At 58.8% G+C, this 18,943-nt stretch overlaps 1 protein-coding gene across 6 annotated transcripts; it reads right to left on the bottom strand.

The window, feature by feature from the left end:
• Positions 1-6,046: 6,046 nt before the first annotated feature.
• ZNF316 (zinc finger protein 316) lies at positions 6,047-18,943 on the bottom strand. Of its 6 annotated transcripts, none has more exons than XR_014072203.1 (6): positions 14,540-14,976; positions 14,210-14,364; positions 13,403-13,529; positions 12,798-12,911; positions 7,635-10,223; positions 6,047-7,440 (listed from the first exon to the last, which is right to left on the bottom strand). XR_014072203.1 is itself a non-coding variant. In XM_081552775.1 (6 exons), the coding sequence occupies exons 2-6, from the start codon at positions 14,844-14,846 to the stop codon at positions 7,906-7,908; spliced, it is 2,985 nt and encodes a 994-aa protein (XP_081408901.1). In that variant the 5' UTR covers positions 14,847-14,873; positions 18,786-18,943; the 3' UTR covers positions 6,047-7,905. The 6 variants fall into 6 exon arrangements, 5 of the variants coding, with proteins under 5 accessions (XP_081408901.1, XP_081408900.1, XP_081408898.1 ...); XM_081552775.1 differs by adding an exon at positions 18,786-18,943 and having other exon boundaries at positions 6,047-10,223; positions 14,210-14,328; positions 14,540-14,873; XM_081552774.1 differs by adding an exon at positions 18,786-18,905 and having other exon boundaries at positions 6,047-10,223; positions 14,540-14,873.

Here is an 18,943-nt window from a genome sequence, read left to right on the forward strand (position 1 = left end):
CACACTCGGTAAAGTCCAGACTGTGGGAACCACCACAGGACAAAAGAGCTAATCTTCCCAACAAATAAATTCCAGGAGGAAAAAATAAGATTTGGGGACCCTAAAGATTAAGGGAGACATATGAGATAAATCAACAAGTTGCAATGTATGAACATATCTGGATCCTGACTCAGACGAATTATTAAAACACACACGCACACACTTACAAGACAACTAGCAATATCTGAATACTGCATGATATTGAACAATTATTGTCAGCAACTTTAGGCATTAAAGTGGTATTGTGGTTTGTGTTTCTTTAAGAATCCTTACCTTTTTGATTTAAGGTACTCCTTACCTTACCTTCCTTACCTATACTCAAATAGCTAACAGATGACATGATAAGGTGGCATCCCAGGTGGCACTAGTGGTAAAGAACCCACCTGCTAATGCAGGAGACATAAGAGACATGAGTTCAATCCCTGGGTGGGGAAGATCCTCCAGTTTAGGGCATGGCAACCCACTCCAGTATTCTTGCCTGCAGAATCCCATGGACAGAGGAGCCTGGTAGGCTACAATCTATAGGGTCGCAAAGACTCAGACACGACTGAAGCGACTTAGCATGCACTCACAACATGGTAAGATGTCAAGAATTTGTCTTAAGACAATCAAGGCACTGGAAGAGAGAGTGGTCAGTAGGCGTGTAAATGAAGCAAGTTTGGCCATAAGTTAACAATGACATAAGGTAGGTGATGGGCACAAGGCATTCAGTATACTGTTCTTTCAAGTTTTGCATATATTTGAAATCTTCCAGAATAAATCTCAAAAGGAGTACTTCCCATAAAAAGGTTGCAGGATTTACTTCAGTTATGTTAATGAGAAATCTGTATGTCAGTGTATTTCTGTTTTTCTACAAGGGACTGAATTTTTTCCTCTCTAGAAAGTTTTAAAATCTATATTTGTTAAAGTCTATAATTGTTGTCCTGGATTTTCACAAGAATGCATGTAGCAAAAGAGTCCCTTCACTCTGCTCAGCACTTGGTGTGCCCTTTCATTCTGAAGACCCAGGTCCATGACTGCTAGGAAATTATCGTCTGTTATTTCTGTTAATTTCTTCAATCACCATTTTTTTTTCTTTCCTTATGGAAGTTCTACTAGTCTGGTGTGGAGACTCTTGGTGGGTTTGCTTCATCTGGCAGGATTCTTTCAAACATCTGGTGGCCCTTGGTTGTCCCTTCTTGGTTGAATAATGTTGATAGAAATGCAGGAATATCTCTCTGCACATCTAAGGATTCCTGAAGTGAGTGAAGTGAAGTTGCTGAGTCATATCCGACTCTTTGTGACCCTGTGGACTGCAGCCTACAAGGCTCCTCCGTCCATGGAATTTTCCAGGCAAGAGTACCGGAGTGGGTTGCCCCTTCTCCAGGGGATGTTCCCGGCTCAGGGATCAAACCCGGGTCTCCTGCATTGCAGGCAGACGCTTTACCGTCTGAGATACACAAATGTTTCACACATGACAAGTTTCCCTTTAGGGAGAGCAGGGGGTGGGCAGCCACCCTGCTGAGGGTCTCCTAAACAGCCAAATAAAGATGGCTTCATTCTGGGGGCTAACACCCAACATGAGGAAGGATATGTGCGGCTGTTAAAAAATAACTGCAAAATTCTCTGACATCCCTGCTACTGAGAATTGGGGTTGTACACCCCTCCCCTCAAAAGAGCTTTGCCCAATGGAGTATGGTAGAAGTGACACAATGTGACTTCTCAGCTGAGGTCATCAAAGGCCACGCAGATCCTGCCTTGTGTTTGGAATGTGCTCAGGCCTGTGGTATCCAGTCATGTGAAGACAACCAAACCACACGGGGGTGGAGGGCACCTGGGGGCATGCTAGCCCAAGACCAGGTGTACGATTCCAGCTGCCCAGTCTGCCCCAGTGGAGGTCCCAGACCTCATGGAGCAGAGAAAGGCCAGCCCCACTATGCCTGTCTGAAGTCCTGACCCACAGAGTCCACGCACACGGTCAAATGGTGGTTGTGTTAAATCACTAAGTCTGGGGTTGTTTTTGACACGGAAGAAGTCATCAAAACATTGGACAGGAGACAGCTTCTACTCTTCTCCTCCATGGCCACCCATGTATCTGCAGCAAATATGAATGCATTCTGGTTGCCCGGCGCCCTGTGACCATCACACATGCAGTAACCTGGTCTCTGCACAGCCACCTCCGAGGGCACCTTCGGAAGGGCACATAGGCCCCCTGGAATCCCATGCCATGCAGGCCAGGATAGACGTCCTAGTCAGGGCCTGTGCCTCCCTGAGAGCTTGAGCCCTCCAAATGCGGGAAGTTGGGAAGGTGGACATCTAATCTCTGTAACCTCTACGAAAATTTTGAAAGTTCCCAGGCTCCCCCATACTGGTCAGACCTCTACCTGCTGCAGGTTATGGAAACCCACCTCCAACTGTCCTTGGGGCAAAGCGTTATCCCTGTAGGACTTGGGTAACAGCTCTCTCCAGGAGTATCATCAGCCTTCTCTCTCTGCAAATCCAAGCCAGGCTCTCCCCACATGACAAACACAGCATCTGCTTGAAACATGAAGCACATCCCACCAACCTAGCAAACAACACCCCCTCCAACTTGAAAGAGGACTTCTTCCCCCTTCACAGTGAAGAATGATGCAAAGAGCCGACTCATTGGAAAAGACCCTGATGCTGGGGAAGATTTGAGGGCAAGAGGAGAAGGGGCTGAGAGAGGATGAGATGGTTGGATGGCATCACTGACTCAACGGACATGAGTTTGAGTAAACTCTGGAAGGTAGTGAAGGACAGGAAAGCCTGCCATGCTGCAGTCCACGAGGTCACAGAGTCGGACACAACTTGGCAACTGAACAACAATGAAGGAACCAAGCTAATTGTTCGCTTAGGTCCTCTGCTCTCCCCTGAGCCATCATCATGGGGTCAGCTCACCCAGGACAGGGGAGTTAGGTTGCCCCTAGAAAGACGTTTTCCATTAAAGGAGGTGGTTTGTCTATCAGCTCGTTTCCAAAAAGGTCAGGCATACACTGGAGAATCACTGCCTGGGCTTGAATCATGGCAAACCTTAGGCAAGAGACTTTTCTGTGTCTCAATTTCCTCATCTGCAAAATGGGACTAACAATAATAGATGTGCTGTATCAAATTTAATTAATTCACATAAAACGCTCAGAACAGCATCTAGGACACATATGCTAGAGAGGTGTGAGCAGCTATTATGCCAGCCAGCTCTGGCATCTCCCTCTCTCTGAGAGGGGACAGGAGGAAGAGGACAAAAGGGAGGAAAGAAGGGCTCTGGGCTTCCAAAAAGGTACACTGTCCTGGCTTCCCACACCCCACCCACTGCCTAGGTCACCAAGGTCCACCTGAGTTCCCTCAAGACCTTAGACACAGGGGCTCAGAGGTGCATGTGAAACGGAAGTCTTACAGAGTCCCAGCCCGGTCTCTTGTCTTTGCTTGCCTGGACACTGGGAAAGCACCCCCTCCCATAGCTGGGGGAGGTCCTCACTCGGAAGGGGGCTGGAGTGTAGGGGAATTCCAACCATGGTTTCCACACTGCAGGTCATGAGTCATTATGGGGTGAGGTGTGTGTGTGTGTGTGTGTTTAATGAAATAGATTAAATATGGCAGGATAAAAAAATGCAAGGATTAAGTACCGGCTCATTAAAGTGCTCTAGGTCACAACTATGTAAGATGGGTTTCTCACTGTGGGTTAGAAGCCAGTTTTCAAAGCACTGAGTTAGAGGAGTAGAATGTTTTAAGGGCTTGAGCACTGAACATGCCCCCAGCATAGCCAGAGGGAGCCCCCAGTAGGGGTTTCTGCTCAAGGATTCTGCTGAATGAATGAATGAATGAACAGAAAGAAAGGGGACCTCATATTGGCCCCCTGCTTCAGGGCCCCCTAGGAACCATAGGAGAGGCTGCAGCAGGAAGCACAGGACACAAACACGAACAGTGAAGGAGCCATAATCCAAGATAAGACAACTCAGTCTTGGTAGAGATACTTTCTATCCACAGCCACAGAAATACCTTAGCAGAGGCCACAAGGTTTTGTTTTTGCTTCTAAAAAAGCTGTTTATATGTTAAAAAGAAATAGATGCAAGCCATTCAGCTCTCTGTAAAATGCAGAACCAAGTTAAATGGAATGCTGATGGCGCGTGTTGAGGCAGCCACAGACTGCCAGCACTTTCTCGCTGCCCTGGGAGAACAAGGCACCAGGCTGGAGTTAGCCGTGTTAGTGTTTGTCTCTCAGTCACATCCGACTCTTTGTGACCCCACAGACTGTAGCCCTCCAGGCTCCTCCGTCCATGGAATTCTCCAGGCAAGAATACTGGAGTGGGTTGCTAGTCCCTTCTCCAGGGGATCTTCCTGACCTACGAACCCAGGTCTCTACATTGCAGGCCGATTCTTTACCATCTGAGCCACCAGGGAAGCTGTCCTCCATGGCCATTTAGCTGCATCTCAAAATTTAAATATGAATGCCCTTTGACCCAGCACCAGCACTTCCAGGGTTTTATCTCATATCAACTGGTACCTTAAAAATCTACATAACTGCACAGATGCACGTACAGAAATCTATGTTGCAGCACTGTTTTCAACAGTGAGAAGTTGGAAATAAACAGCCATTGATGGAGGAGTTCCACAGGTGATGATGGTACATCCACAAAATGAAGATGCTATGATGGGGCAGTTCAACAAGTGAGGAAGCTCTGTCAGATAAGAAAGCGTGTATTGTGGCTAGATGAAAAAAGCAAGTGGTAAGAGCAAGTAAAGCATGTCTTGAGTTTTAAAACATTTCTACGTGAAGAAATGTGCTCCCACGCCTGCAGCAACGGTGGTGTCTGATGGCTGGATGTGGTAGGACTACAGGAAGAGTGTGTACTTAACTCATTTTTGTACTGTTGGAAATTTTGCAACTAGCGTGGGTTTTGAAATCAGGGGTAAAAATTAAATAATGAACAAGGATCATAAAGCTTTATTTAATAAATATAATCCAAAACTTCAAAATATTTTTATTCCATATGTAGCCAATTAGGAAAAGAAAAAAAAAGCTATAAGGAAATGTTTGAAGGGATTACGTGGAAGGGTGTCAGGAGAAAGGGAGGAGGATGGGAAGATTCAAGCAATAAAGGTTAAGTGAAGACCAGAGGGTGCTCAGGGCCTCACAATTCTCAAAGCACCGCCTTCATGGGCCATGTCTCATGGGGCCCTGGGGGCTTCCGATCCTCCTTGGCCATGATGCAAGATGCCAGATTGACATTTGTGGAATGAATCAGGACTCCAGAAATTTGGAAATCCTCTCAAAACGAGGGAGGCGGTCTACCTTTTCTTTTCTATAACCATCAGGATTGCCTTATTTCCCCCCTAAAATAAAGTATCTGGCTGGACAACTGTAAGCTCTATCAGGGAATAACTTAACTTTTCTGAAGAGACTTTAAGATCCTCAAGGCCATCCAGTTTACACTGTCTTAATGTCCATCTGCTACTCAAATACCGCGTTCTGTTCTGATGCTTCCAAACCACATTTTAAAAGAGAATTGACTTCATAGTTCATATTTTTCAAATCCTTGGGGAAAGGACAGGAGAGTTGGGTCTGGTCGCAGGGACACCGTGTGGTGAGAAATCAACAAATCAGTTCAAAGGACGGCGCCTGAGGTGCAGGGAGGCGGGCTCCGTCCTGGCACAGAGCAGGTGAGCCTGGATAAACCTGTGTGGTGCTGGGGCCTCAGGAGAGAGGTCTGGACTGCCAGGAACGGGGCCTGGCCAAAATAACCCTAAACGAGGCTGCATCCCAACATAAGTGCCCGTGTTACAAGGAATAGGTGGCTGTGTGCAGGCCCACTGGGGACTCCTGGAAAGGCCTGGCGGACATGGGCGGCAGGGGTTGAAGCTCTCTTGGGCTGACTCCTCACAGGCCAATTCTAGGTTCTGAAAAGAGACACTCCTAAGATCGTCTGCAGAAACAAGACGGGCCTGAAGCCCTGCAGGGCCTCCCTGAGGGGCTGGAGAAGGGGCAACAACACGGAGTCCAGGCACAAGGCTCGTTTGTCCACTCTTTATTAAAGCTAGCTCCTTCCTCCTGCCGACAGCTGCGGGGCGGGGCAGGGCGGCTGGGGCCCAGGACGGGTGCAGGTCTGTGCTCAAGGGCTGGGCCAGGATGGGCATGGACCGGACCCCCGCCACGCGGGGCTGGCCCACCTGGCCCTGGGCCCTTCCTGAGGCTCCTTCCCACAGGAGAGAGAGGCTAGGGACAGAGGGCACCAACCAGCACCACTGGCGCCTCCCTGGGAACCCCTGTCCTCCTCACCCCCCCACCCCCCCCACCCCCATAGGCCAGGCTAATTCTCACCACCACCATCCGGCCAGCCAGGCCCTCCTCCCACCCACCAACTACGGTGACTACGGTGCCTCCTACCGCCCAGCCTCTAGCAGCCTGGCTGCCAGCTCTCAGGCCCCAAGGCCACGTCTACACTAACACAGAAGGAACTAGGTCTAGAAGGGAATAAGGTTGCTTCAAAATTTCGGTTTTCTGACCCCACTCACATTGGCCCAAAAAACATCAAGGGGGGGGGCAGGTGTCTTGCAGGTGACCTGGTGGCTCCAAACGGCCTGGCCTGGAAGGCAGGTGCTGGCCAGCCGTGGGCCTTGCATAGTTGGATACTTGGTCAGTCACTGAGCCACCGGCTCAGGCTGGAGCCCCCCAAGGTGGACGGCTCACCGCCCACTCTGTGGAATGAGAATCTAAACAGAAACACTGCTGGCTTCTAGTGGAGAAGGATGACAGAGGCAGAGTGAAAGGAGCCTGGTTGGGGGTGGGGGTGGGCGGTCATAGCCCTGACCGTGGGATATAAGAAATGACCTTGCTACCGACCTCTGTCACTTCACACTGGGTTATTGGATCTAAGTGAGCCACGGGCGCAGAAAAGCAGGGCCCTGTATGTGCCCCCCGTGCGGGCAGAGAAGCAGAAGGCTGGGGCACAGTGCTGCGGTGGAATCTCTGAGTGCACGCCTCCAGCTGCCTGGGGTAAGGGCACCAAAGGATTCCAAGGGGAAGTTAAGACTAAACCCCACGCCGCCAGGCTGGATCTCGGCGCTCAAGTGGGGTGAGCAGAGTAAGGACCCTGGAGAGTAAGGCTTCAAGGTCCCTGGGGACCCTGTGAACATCTGCTACCTCATCCTACCCCATCCTGCATGGGGCCACGATTTGGTTTCTGGCTTTTTTCTCCTCCTTCCAGATTCTTCGGGCCATACAAGCAATGGAAATAAATATCCGCGGTCACAGAATAAAAGCTTTCCCAGGTGCATCTCTGCTTCCCCCGCCCCGGATTAGGGAGGAACACGGTCCTTTGAAAACCCACGAGGTCTCCCCTCGCCACGCACAGTCCTTAACGCTTTCCGGACATACTTGGACGGCCAGGAGGTCCCTGAAGTCTCCCGCTGAGGAATGGGAAGAAGTCGTCAGCCAAACCCCTCGACCACCCCACCCTCCCTTGACGCAAGGCCTTCCCCTCCCTCGCCTTTACGTTAAACCCCCCGTTACTCACTCACATGCCACCTCTCCCCGGGGCCACCCAAATCGAACCCGGGCAAAATAAATAACATCGCCTGCCGTCCCCACCGCGTGGCCTCACCGCATCGATCCAGGGATGTCGCAGTCTCCCGTCGGGGTGGCCGCCCCTGCCCCATCGGCTCCGCGCGCGGCTCGCCTCGCCCCCCGCGCCCCCCGCACGGCTATGCGAGCTCGGCAGCCGGTTCTCAAGGGCCGAGCAGGAGGGAAGCCCGAGGCCGGTGCACCGGGGCTGAGGGTAAGGCACCGCACCAGGGCTGGGGCCCTCGGCAACCCCCGAGGCCAGAGGAGCAAAGGGCCAGCGGCCTAGCGGCCTGCGCCTCCGTCACAGGCCCTCACAGGATGGTCTCCTCGTAGGCGCCCGAAGGCCCCGCGAAGGCGGCCGTCGGCTCGGAGCCGAAGCTCGTTCCGCCCGCGAACTCCAGCAGGGTGCTGCCGTGCTCCCCGGGCCCGGTCCCTGCGCCCACATTCGGCGGCCCCTTGACGGGCGCCTCGGCCTTGGGCGCGGGCGCCGCGGGCGCCTGGCCCGGCGCGCCCGCCGCGCCGCGGTGCGTCTTCATGTGGGTGAGTAGATGCGAGCTCTGCGAGAAGCGGCGCCCGCAGTTGGCGCAGGCGTAGGGCCGCTCGCCCGTGTGCGTGCGCTGGTGCGTCACGAGCACCGAGCGCTGCGAGAAGCGCTTCCCGCACTCGGGGCACGGGAAGGGCCGCTCGCCCGTGTGGCCGCGCCGGTGCTTGGCCAGGTTGGAGCGCTGCGCGAAGCCGCGGCCGCAGTCGGTGCAGCGGAAGGGCTTCTCGCCCGTGTGCGTGCGCCGGTGCCGCTTGAAGTCCGAGCTGTGACCGAAGCCCTTGCCGCAGTCGGGGCAGCGGTGCGGCTTCTCCTCGGCGTGCGCCCACTGGTGCCGCGTCAGCGCCGCGCTCTGCCCGAAGCGGCGGCCACACTCGCCGCACGCGTAGGGCCGCTCGCCCGTGTGCGCGCGCCCGTGCGCCGTCAGGTGCGCGCGCCGGCTGAAGCCCGCGCCGCACACGCCGCAGACGAAGGGCTTCTCCCCCGTGTGGCCGCGCACGTGCGCCGCCAGGTGCGAGCCGCGGGCAAAGCGCGCGCCGCACTCCGGGCACGGGAAGGGCCGCTCGCCGGTGTGCGTGCGGCGGTGGCGCGCCAGGTGCGAACCGTACACGAAGCTCTTGCCGCAGTCGGCGCAGCGGTGCGGCCGCTCGCCCGCGTGGTAGCGCTGGTGCTTGGCCAGCGCCGCGCGGCGCCCGAACGTCTTGCCGCAGTCGGAGCAGATCCACGGGCTCTCCTCCTCGGCCAGCGCGGCGGGCGCGGGCTCCGCCAGCAGCCCCCCGACGGCAGGCCCAAAAGCGCGCAGGCCGCTGGCGCCTCCAGGCCCGGCTCCAGCGCCGAAAGGGTCGCAGGCCAGCCCCGCGCCCTCCACCAGGGAGAGCCGGCCCCCCAGGGGTCCGGGCAGGGGGCGGCCGTCGGCCGGCAGCCGCTCCCCGAAGTCCGGGAGGCCCAGGATCGGAAAGCCATCCGGGTGGAGCCAAGACTTGGGGTGCATGGGAAAGTGGAAGCCGAGCGGGTGTGAGGAAGGACCTTCGCCCTCCCCCAGGCCGTTGCCCAGCCCCAGAAACCGCCTGTCTGGTTCGGGGTCGTCCTTGCTCCGGGGGGTGGGCGCCTCCACCACCGCCTCTCTCGCCTCGGCCTCTCCCTCAGTCTCTCCGTCCGCCTCATCGATCTCGGGCCCCTCCGGCCCCGCCTCGGCCTCCTCGGTCCCCGCCGCGGGCCCCGTCTCGCTGCAAGGCTCCCGCCGAGGGCCCTCACCCCCGGGCTCTGCGCAGCCGCCGCCCCGTCGATGGCGCTGGAAGTCGGCGCGGAGGCGGAAGGCCTGGCCGCACTCGGGGCAGCAGTGGGGCCGGTCGGCCGTATGCACCGCCTGGTGCCGCGCGAGCGCAGAGCTCTGGCTGAAGCTGCGGCCGCAGTGCGGGCAGGGGTAGGGCCGCTCTCCCGTGTGCGTGCGCTGGTGTGTGACCAGGTAGGAGCGGCGCCCGAAGCCCGCGCCGCAGAAGGCGCAGCGGTAGGGCCGCTCGCCCGTGTGGATTCGACGGTGCGTGACCAGGTGAGACTTGTACACGAAGCGCTTGCCGCAGTCCGGGCACGGGAAGGGCTTCTCGCCGGTGTGCGTGCGCTGGTGGATGGCCAGGTGCGAGCGATACACGAAGCCCTTGCCGCACTCGTCGCAGCCGAAGGGCTTGACCGCCGCGTGGTAGCGCTGGTGCTTGGCCAGCCGGGACCGGTGTGGAAACACCTTGCCGCACACGTCGCACGTCGTCTCCGGGCGCCCAGCTGGCGCTGCCACCGCGGCCGAGAACGCCCAGGGCGCCAGGAGGCTCGCACCCGGCTCCCGGCCCGGCAGAAAGGGCTTCGACTCAGACCCCGGGGCCAGGACCTCGAGCCCGCCGGGGTCCAGACCCCACCCCTCCGGAGTCTGCGCAGAATCCGAGTCGTCGGGGCCCCAGGTCCCAGGCACGTCGCCCACTCCGTAGGCCGCCGACCACAGCCCCGGGGGCTCGTTCTCCTCTTCGGCTACCTCTGCCAGGAAGTCTTCGTCGTCGTCCTCCTCGTGGTCCTCTATGTCGTCGGTCCAGAACCAGGCCCCTGAAGGTGACGAGAAGACCACGGGAGAGGTGAGAAGACCCCGTGCCAGCAGCCCCTTACCGGCTCCTGCAAGGAGCTGTTTCTGCGGGACCCCAGGCTTCCGAAGCACGGGCCGAATTCAGGATGCGTCCATCCCTACCCCAGGTAGGAGGAACAATGCAGACAGGAGATTTCTCCGTCCCTCCTAGGAAGGCTGGTGTTCCTTCCCTTCTCAAACTTGCCTCACATGGACTCAACTAATCCCTTTTCCACACCTCCAGCTCCCTCCAGGACTTGCCACCTCGCTGAAGACCAGGGACACCTACAAAGTGGGTGACATTGCCTGTGGGCTCCTGTGAGACTACGAGCCAGAAAAATAGATTGAGATGCCTGCTCTTTTTTCCCAAAGCCCCTTGTCTCCTGGAGAACCCCACCTCCTGGCCTGCTTGGCCCAAGGCAGCTGAGACCCCAGTCCCAGGACGCCCCGCCACGGAGAACTTGACTTTATGAACACCTAAGATTTGCTCAGCATCCCTCCCGCTCTGGGTCCCTCTCCCCCAGCCTCAGGCTCCCACTGCCAGAGCAGAACCAATAAAGGCTGCCCTAAGCCAAGGAGACCTACAGGGGCCTGGAGGCCTCAGTTGTCTGCACTCACCCTATGTTCCAGCTACTGTGTAGGCAGACCAGCCTCCCTGAAGTCTGTTTTTTTTCTGAGCCATTGTGCACTTGAAAAATGGTCCCAAACTGACTAAGACTGGGTGAGCTACAAACATCTTCCCATCACAGAAGGCTGAGGACCCGCCCCAGGACCCTGCAATTCTGTCCCTCCTCCACCAAGCAGTTTCCTGACCTCACCCTTCAGTGAGGAGTGCGGACACAGAACTGGTTTATGGGGGTGATATGCCTGCCAGCATGATACACCCAGGAGGGAACTGGTATTTACAGAGCAGGCGCTACGTCACATGAGGAGCCTGGCCCGCAGCACCTCAGGCATTCAGAGCACCTGTGGGCACCGTCACTGTGCCTGCGTCTGCCCACCACGGCCACACACCATGCAGTCCGCCTCCGAATTCCAGCACCTGGAAGGGTCACTCCAGGCTGTGGTGGGAACAGGGTTCCCCCAGTTCCCAGATGCAACCCTGTTTGGGATCTGAGTGAGGACCCATCAGGTCTACTGGTGAGGCTGGAGCCAGGGCGGAGGAGGTGCTCTGAGAAAGGGCTGGGGGCCTTCTCCACCACCTCTTCCAGAACCCATGGCAGGGAGTGGACAAGTGCACCCTGGGGAAGGGAGGCTGGCACCTCGTCTCCCTGACACTTCCACTCCTGAGGACTCTAACACCGGGTGAAGACTGTCTCAGCTGGGGCCATGCTCCAAGCCTGACAACCCGCCCATACTTCCCCCCGAGACACGTGAAGGGGGACACACGCCAACCACATGTTCAGAGACCGGCCAATAGAGGCCTGCAGTCCCTCTGTCCCCAGGTAGCGTTTCAGAGCTGGACCCCAGAAACCGGGCACACCTCCCGCTAAGACCCTCTGAGAAACATCACATCCCAGTCTCAGCCTGGAGGCAACAGCAGCATTTCTTACCAGCCGGAGGCCCGCCCACCAATCCTGAAGACCAGGAGACATTCCCACAGGGACCCAGAGAACTCGGGGACCCAGGGCAGGAAGGCTGGCCCACGGCACGGTGGAAATTAAGGCCTGAAGCCTGAGCCCACCGTGGGCGAGTGACTGAATCACTCCTTTAAAGGTTGATTTCCTCCACTGTCAAGTGAGGCCAGTCGCCCCTCCTCTGCTATGTCACAGAGCTGTCATGAGAATACACAGTATACAAGGAAACACTCTGAAGGGCACACGTGTAGGCACAGCGCTCTTTGTGTCTTCCTGTATTTTATTTAAAACATCTACACGCTATTCCAGGTATGTGAGTGGCATGAGACATCCGGAGCCCGCACAAGGCAAGCATCACCCGAGACCAAAGCCAAACACACGCACTGTGCACGGGCCTCCACTGGACCTCCCAACCCCCCGAACAGCTCACAGACCCCGCGGGGCACCTCCATAGAACCAACAGTCTGACAGCCTCGGGGCAGAAAACTACGGGTTTCCTTCAAACTCTTTATTCTCTACTCGTCTAAAAAACGAGGCCCAGAAAGTTGGAGGAACAGAGCTGGGTCCAGGGTCTCAGGAGAAACCCACCACCCTGAACACTGTCCTCTGCAACGCTGCCCCGCCCCCCGGTCCTGGCCCCAGGCCTCCCAGCGAGATGGCTGAATGGGTAGGGAAGCCACGACAGCTGACCCTTAGGCACACAAAAAGCACCAGAGGCCAGGGCAAGGAGAGAGCATTGTTTTTAAATACTTGTAACAGGAGCCTTGAGGTTCGCTACAGACTCCCCAGCCCTTGGGCCTCTGTAGACTGGAAGCAAGAGGAGCCAACCCTCAAAGGCAGGGGTGAGCCCCCAGCGCCATGCGGTACCCACGGAGCCCCCCAACAGCACAGATCAACAGCACTAGGCCCCTCTCCGGGGCTGCAGCGAAGGTGCAGGCTGAAGTCTGGCAGAAACCATGCGAGACTCTGTGTCACGCTCACCTGTGTAGACGCCAGTGACGATGTCTCCCTCCTCGGGACGGGGGCTGTCCGGGACCCACGGCTCCTCTCCTTGCTCCAGCCGGAAGATCAGATCCGGCTTGGGGACTGGGTATCCTGCCCCGAAGAGACCAGGCAGCAGCTGCAGGGCTGCACGCACACCCCGACCCGCACAGCACTGCCTGCACCGGCTCCGGTCCCGTCCCTTCCAGAACCGGCCTCCCCACCTCCTCGCTGGAACTCCCACACCCCCAGCTCCCCTGCCAAGCCCCTTTCACACACCACCCTCTGCAGGGGGCCCCACCCCTCTCCTCTGCCTCCGGACTCCTCGCCCCTCGAGGCCTCTAAGGGGAGCACAGAGACCAGCGCTGGGCCAGCCACTCCACAGGACATGGAACCTGGGTCACGGCGCTGCTGGGCCACAGTGAGCCCCTCATGACACACCCTGGCCAGAAACTAGGCTGGTCCCCAGGGCTTCCCTGGGAGGTGAGTTGGCACCAGCACTCCGTCCTCTGGGACCCTCGGGCTCCACAAACCACCCTCAGACAGCTAAGCCCCAGGCAGCCGTCGAGCTAGGATGCCTCCTGCAGACGGAGGGCTCTGCTCACCCAAGGACACCAGGATCCCGTAGTTTTCCCGCATGACCTCCTTGTAGAGCTCCCGCTGGTCTGCGTCCAGCCTTTCCCACTCCTCTAGGGAGAAGTACACAGCCACGTCTTCAAAGGTCACCAACCCCTGGGAAACAAAGCGTCCTGGCCTCTGCCCTCTCTGCCCTGGGTGAGAGGCAGGGGCACACCTCCACGAAGACAGGACAGGAGATCGCTTCGGCGGGAAGTGGGCTCGCCCTGCAATGTGGGGCTCATGGAGACACAGCCCAGCACCCTATCACTGGTGAGCCTACAGATGCCCAATGGAACTACGGGCTCCCAGGCCTCGCACAGGCCAGTCTCACTTGGAGATCAGGACCTCAGGCTCAGAGAGGGAGAACGCTCAGCTCAGGTGGGGTAGCACAGGGTCTCACGCCGAAGCCCAGGACCCCTTGGCTGTGCTGCGTGGCCACCTCACCCCTCCCGCGTCACTGTCTGCCTCAAGCCAGGCGTCACATCAGCGGTGTGAGAGCTCATGCCGGGGTGGACAACTGGCACTAACAGAGTGTGGGCATAGGCGCCCCATCAGGACAGTGGCCTGGGAAGGGTCGGGCCCAGGATGGCAGAACCATAAACCCTGGGCTTCGGGCTAGAGACGGCCAACTGCTTCCTGCAGCCCTGACCTGGCTCACAGCTGGGGCTCGGCCGGGGAGCCACAGAGCCACTGCCCTGCCAGCAGGGGGTTTCCACAACAGCAGGTGCGGATCCCACCCCCCACCCGGGAACCCCTGCCCAGTTAACTGAGCCCCAGACCAGGGGGCAGCTCACCTGAGACGCAGACGTCAGGGAGTCGTCGTCGTCCTCCTCCTCCTCATCTTCGTCCCCCTCCCCCTCCTGCTCCAGGTTCTCATCCCTCGGCGTGGCTGGAGCCCGGGAGGCCTGCAGGGCTGAGGGGGGAGACTCTTGAGGGTCGGGCTTTAGTCCTGGACAGACACGTGTCCATCCAGCTACCAGGATGGGCAGCTCCCTGCCATGCCCCCTCTGCAAATGCAGGACGCTGACCCCACAGCCCCAGCTCCGCCCTGTCCAAGAGCTCTTCCCGGCTGCCCCCTGGAGCCCCCCGAAACTTCCTCCCCAGGGTCAGCTCCTTTCTGTTACCCTTCTCCTGAAGGCCCAGCAACTCGGTGTCCCTGCCACCGCAGGGGCACTCCTGGGTCCCCGACGCTGGACTCTGCTCTTCTTCCAGCGCCTCCTCCACCACGCCGTCCACCTCCACGTCCACGTCCACTGCCACCTCCTCCACCAGCCGCTCCTCCAGCGCCTCCTCCTGGTCCTCCTCCAGCGCCTCCACCTCCTCCCCCTTTCCTTCCTCCTCTCCTTCCTCCTGGTCAGGACCACACTCTGATCCGTCCAGCCTCTCCAGCTGGGCGGCCGGCGAGTCTGGAGTCGTGCGCGGGGCTGCCATCGCCTCTGCCAGGAGCCTCAGCTCGGCCTGAAACACAGGCGGCAACGGTGACGGTGACGGTGACAAGCCGCCCCCGCGCATCTGCTCTGGGGCCCCGCAGCCCTCCGGGGGAGGCGGGGTTGCTCTGCCCTGAGATGCAGTAACGGGCACCAGGCACCAGGACAGGAGCGCTTTCTATGATCTCAGGGGGCTCAACCTAGATTCTGTCCCCAGAAATGCTGCCAAAGAGCCCCTCACTGTGACTCCCGTTAGGTGGCCTCGGCTCTTTCCTGGGAGCAGGACAGGCCTGCTGTGGACCACCGTGCTTTCCTGGAGTAAACTGGGGGTTAATCCTGCATTTTTTATTCTCAAGGACGTGGAAGCATAAAGTCCAGGCAACATGCTGGAGGGTGGTCCAGCCTGTGTTTAGCTGAAAGGGGTGCACGCAGCCTGTGAGGAACAGCCCACCTGATATATGAGTGGAGAAGATGCTCACCCAGCTCTGGACGCACAAACTTGGCAGCAGGGTGTATGGGACCCAAGGTCTGAGCATGCAGGCAAGCCCCCTGGGTGGGGAAGGTGAGACCACCCTGCCCGGAGGACCTGCTCTGCCAAGCCAGCAGGTCAGGCCCCTTCTGGAGCAGGCATATGGCACACCCCTCACCCCTCATGCTATCCAGGGCACCTGGAAAAAGCTCAGCAGGTCATAGAGGTCTGGTTCATTGCTAGACCAGCAAAGGTGAAATAAAACGCCTGGTGACCCTGTTCATGTTTAGGGATCAGAGAGCCGTAAGTGTCAAGTCATCAAAGCTCTGGGGACTCACAGCACCTGCAACTCATGTGGATGTCACAGACAGCTCAGCCAGGCACTTTGGGGGGGACATGGCCACACTGCTTGGGGCACAGAGCCTGGGGCTGTGGTCCCAAGAGGGACGGGATGCCAAGAGCCTTGGGGCCACTCCTGCCTTCCACCTGCGTATCCTTCACCAAGCCCAATGGAGCACCAAGGACAAGACAGGCATGGGCTTTGAGTGCAAAGCGCAGAGGCTAAGGGCCATCAGCCAGCATGCCTCATCAGTCTCTCAGACCTGAGTGGGGTCACTTCCAAAGTGAGCCAGTTCAGTTCAGTCCAAGCCTACTACAATCACAGCGACCCCAGGATCCTGGGCAGAGAGTGGGAACCCCGGAGGATCAGGGGACACCAGGGCCCACCCCAGCACAGCCAGCTCTACCAGCACACGGCGTCCGCCGCAGAACCCCTAAATCAGGACGGGGCCCCACAGAAAGGTGCCCCCCAGTCATGAGAACAGTCCAGACCACTGGGCACCTCCTAGGAGAAGTGCTCAGGGGTTAGCTCCTACCACAACTCCTCACGTCTCTGTTAATAAGGCAGCGTGCACTTGTTTTTCTGAAGTGCTCTGCGCTGCTGCTTTAAAATCCACACTGGAACTGGGAGGGAACTTGGAGCATTCGCACAGCTCCTCCCAGAGACCAGGACCCAAGTCCAGGGGCGCACGGGCACCCAGAAGCCACCTCTGTCCTGACCCTCACGGTGACCCCATTCTAGATCCCGTATCACTGGACCAGATGTGCCGGTTGTGGGAACTACACCCAGGAGGGCCACCCTCCGCCCCAGTCACTCCCAGAGCCCGTGTCCTTGGTCTCCGCGGCTCTCTGGCCACGTGAAGGTGCCCGAGCTGTAGAAACACGTGTGCCATGTGTCACCTTGGCCACCTGCAGGAGGACGGAGCCCTGCCCAGCACTCGGGGTGTCAGAAATGCTCGGCAGAGGTTTCCCAATCGCCACCCACCTCAGGCCCAGAGGGAGGCTCTTCTCATCCAGGTCTCAGGCTGCAAATTCAGGCTGAGCCCAGATGCCAGGCCAAGCCCAGCAGAGCCCCTCCTGCCTAGCTCTCTCCCAGAGCAGACGCCCCCTGGCGGGGCCTGCACCTGAGGACTCGTGGCTTTGGAATAAAGTGACCCCGTGCTCGTTCCACCTCGGGACCTTTGCACATGCTGCTCCCGTTTGGAGGCAGCCCCTCGGGCTCCTGTGACACCCACAGTTCCCAGGACTCTGCGCTCTCAGCACCTATATTTTAATACACTTATTGAATTGTCTGCTTATTGCTTGTCTCCCCAAGTACACAGTCAACTCCAGGCAGGCAGAAGTTCCCTCTGCTCCTCTCTCAAATCTCTTCTGTGCCAGATACAGAGTGAGCACTCAGATATTTACCAAAAGAATGATTCTGAAGTCTGTGGTCAATGCGATGAACATAAGATTTTTAAGACTCAGTATTCTGGCCCCACTATCACGTTCCGGAACAGACTAACTGCTGTTGAGGGTCATTCACCCTGGAACTCACTGGCGGTGCATCTAAGGAGGTCAGGCCCTGAAGTCTCTTCTCCTAAGAGGTGCACCTGCTGGTGACCAGGGAGGGAAAGACCCGGCTGTCACGGAGACAGGCAGTCACCCTGCCGATGGCACAGCCAGACATCCCTCCATCCTGACCCAGCATCTGGAACAGAACGGTTCTGAAAAACAAAGTAACTAAGTAACTTGGGTGCCAGGTTCCTTCTGCTTCCCCAGGCCAGGTATGTGCTGCATAGTCTCCTCTCTTCTCTTTCCAGCCTGCCAGCCCATCAGACACTCACCTCCTGGCATCCCGCTCAGGTAAGCCAGGTAAGCAACCTGATCAACATAACCCCATAGGTCATCCCAGACCATTATTGCCTGGGGGGTGGGGCGGGGCTGCACCCTAGGGTACGGTGCTGCAGAATTTGGAACAGAGGCGCGGGGGTGACAAGATGCCTGCCACGCAGACAGCAAGTGGCAAACTTGGGAAACTTTCAGCAACTCTCCACTGAGATCCCACATCCAGGGAACCTACAGGGAGCAGCAGGAGGAATGGGTGGGCGCAGGGGCAGCTGGGCCCCTTCCTACCCTCTGGTGGCCTCACTGGCCACACCCGTTATTCAAGGCCTTCCAGGCTTCCATCTTCTTCCTTGACTACCAGGATCCTCACTGCTTGGCCACGATTTGGGCCCCTCTACACTCCTGGTGTGCTCCTGGTACAGGTGTCTCCACGGGCCGTGCCCGCTGCCCAAAGGCAGCCCCTCACCTGGCAGCCAGCTCCCCAGACCTGCCGACACTTGTTGAACCAAAACCCAGCACCAACCTCTCCCCTACACAGGCACAGTAGGGCTTGACCCTGCATACCTCCCCTCTCCTCTGCCCACTGGGTCCTCTTCCAAAGGCCAGCCCCTCTCCCATCTCTGAGACCACACGGGGCAGCCCAGACCGCGTCCGACCCCAGGAAGGACCCCATCCGATCCCAGGAGTGAACTCCCCAACGTGCTTCTTGGCGGTACAAGACTCGGCCAAGCTGCCCACCGGAGCCTCCATTTGCAGAGGAAAGACCCAGACCAGGCCCCCAAGGTCACTAAGCAGGCTCGCGGGGGGCGCCGAACCCAGCCATCTCTACCCCTCCAAGGGGCTGCTCAGGCCCCCGCCTCCCGCGGAAGTAGGGGCCAGGCCGTGACAGCCCCTCCTGGATGGGTGTGTCCCGGGGGCGGCCGCGGCCCAACCCCCGCCCCTCCGGCCTAGACCGTGGCGGGCACCTCCCAGGAGTCGCGCGCGTGTGTCCTCCGCTGCCCGCCTACTCCGCGCTGCCCACCCGGACCGACCCCGGGGTTCGGAGCCCGCCCGCATCGCGCAGGCCGGGGCGGGGGTCCACCGGCTGCACTGAGCGTGGGCGCGGCCGCCCAAGGCAGGGCCAGCGCGCCGCTCCGGGCCCCCCCAACCCCAGGTCCAGGCCCGGTCCGCCCCGCCGCGCGCCGCGATCTCCCCGCGGCCTCGCGCGCCGGCGTCGAGGGGCGGCGCGACCCCGACCCCACGCCCGCGCCCGGCCCGCCCGCACCTGCCGCCCGCGCGCGCCGGCCGCCGGTTCCGCCGCGCACTCACCGCGCCGCCCGCTCACTGCGCGCGCCAGCCGCCGAGCCGCCGCCGGACACCGGGGCCGGGCCGGGGCCTGCGCGCCCCGCGCTACACAAAGTGACGGCCCCGGAGCTGCGCGGCGGCGGCGCGTGGGCACCGGAAGTGCCGCCGCTGGGCTCCGCCCC

This window comes from Giraffa tippelskirchi, chromosome 13 (genome assembly GCF_054371585.1).
Source record: "Giraffa tippelskirchi isolate mGirTip1 chromosome 13, T2T-mGirTip1v1.2.pri, whole genome shotgun sequence".
Lineage (NCBI taxonomy): Eukaryota > Metazoa > Chordata > Mammalia > Artiodactyla > Giraffidae > Giraffa > Giraffa tippelskirchi.

What these genes read in the sequence shown, in the direction of transcription:
- ZNF316 (XM_081552776.1), bottom strand. Translation starts at nt 14,927, where the DNA reads ATGCGCGGGGGCGGCTTGTCACCGTCACCGTCACCGTTGCCGCCTGTG. An exon ending in CGGGATCCTGGTGTCCTTGG is followed by an intron (nt 12,912 to 13,402) that starts GTGAGCAGAGCC and finishes TCTTCGGGGCAG; the next exon opens with GATACCCAGTCCCCAAGCCG. An exon ending in CGTCACTGGCGTCTACACAG is followed by an intron (nt 10,224 to 12,797) that starts GTGAGCGTGACA and finishes CGTCACCTTCAG; the next exon opens with GGGCCTGGTTCTGGACCGAC.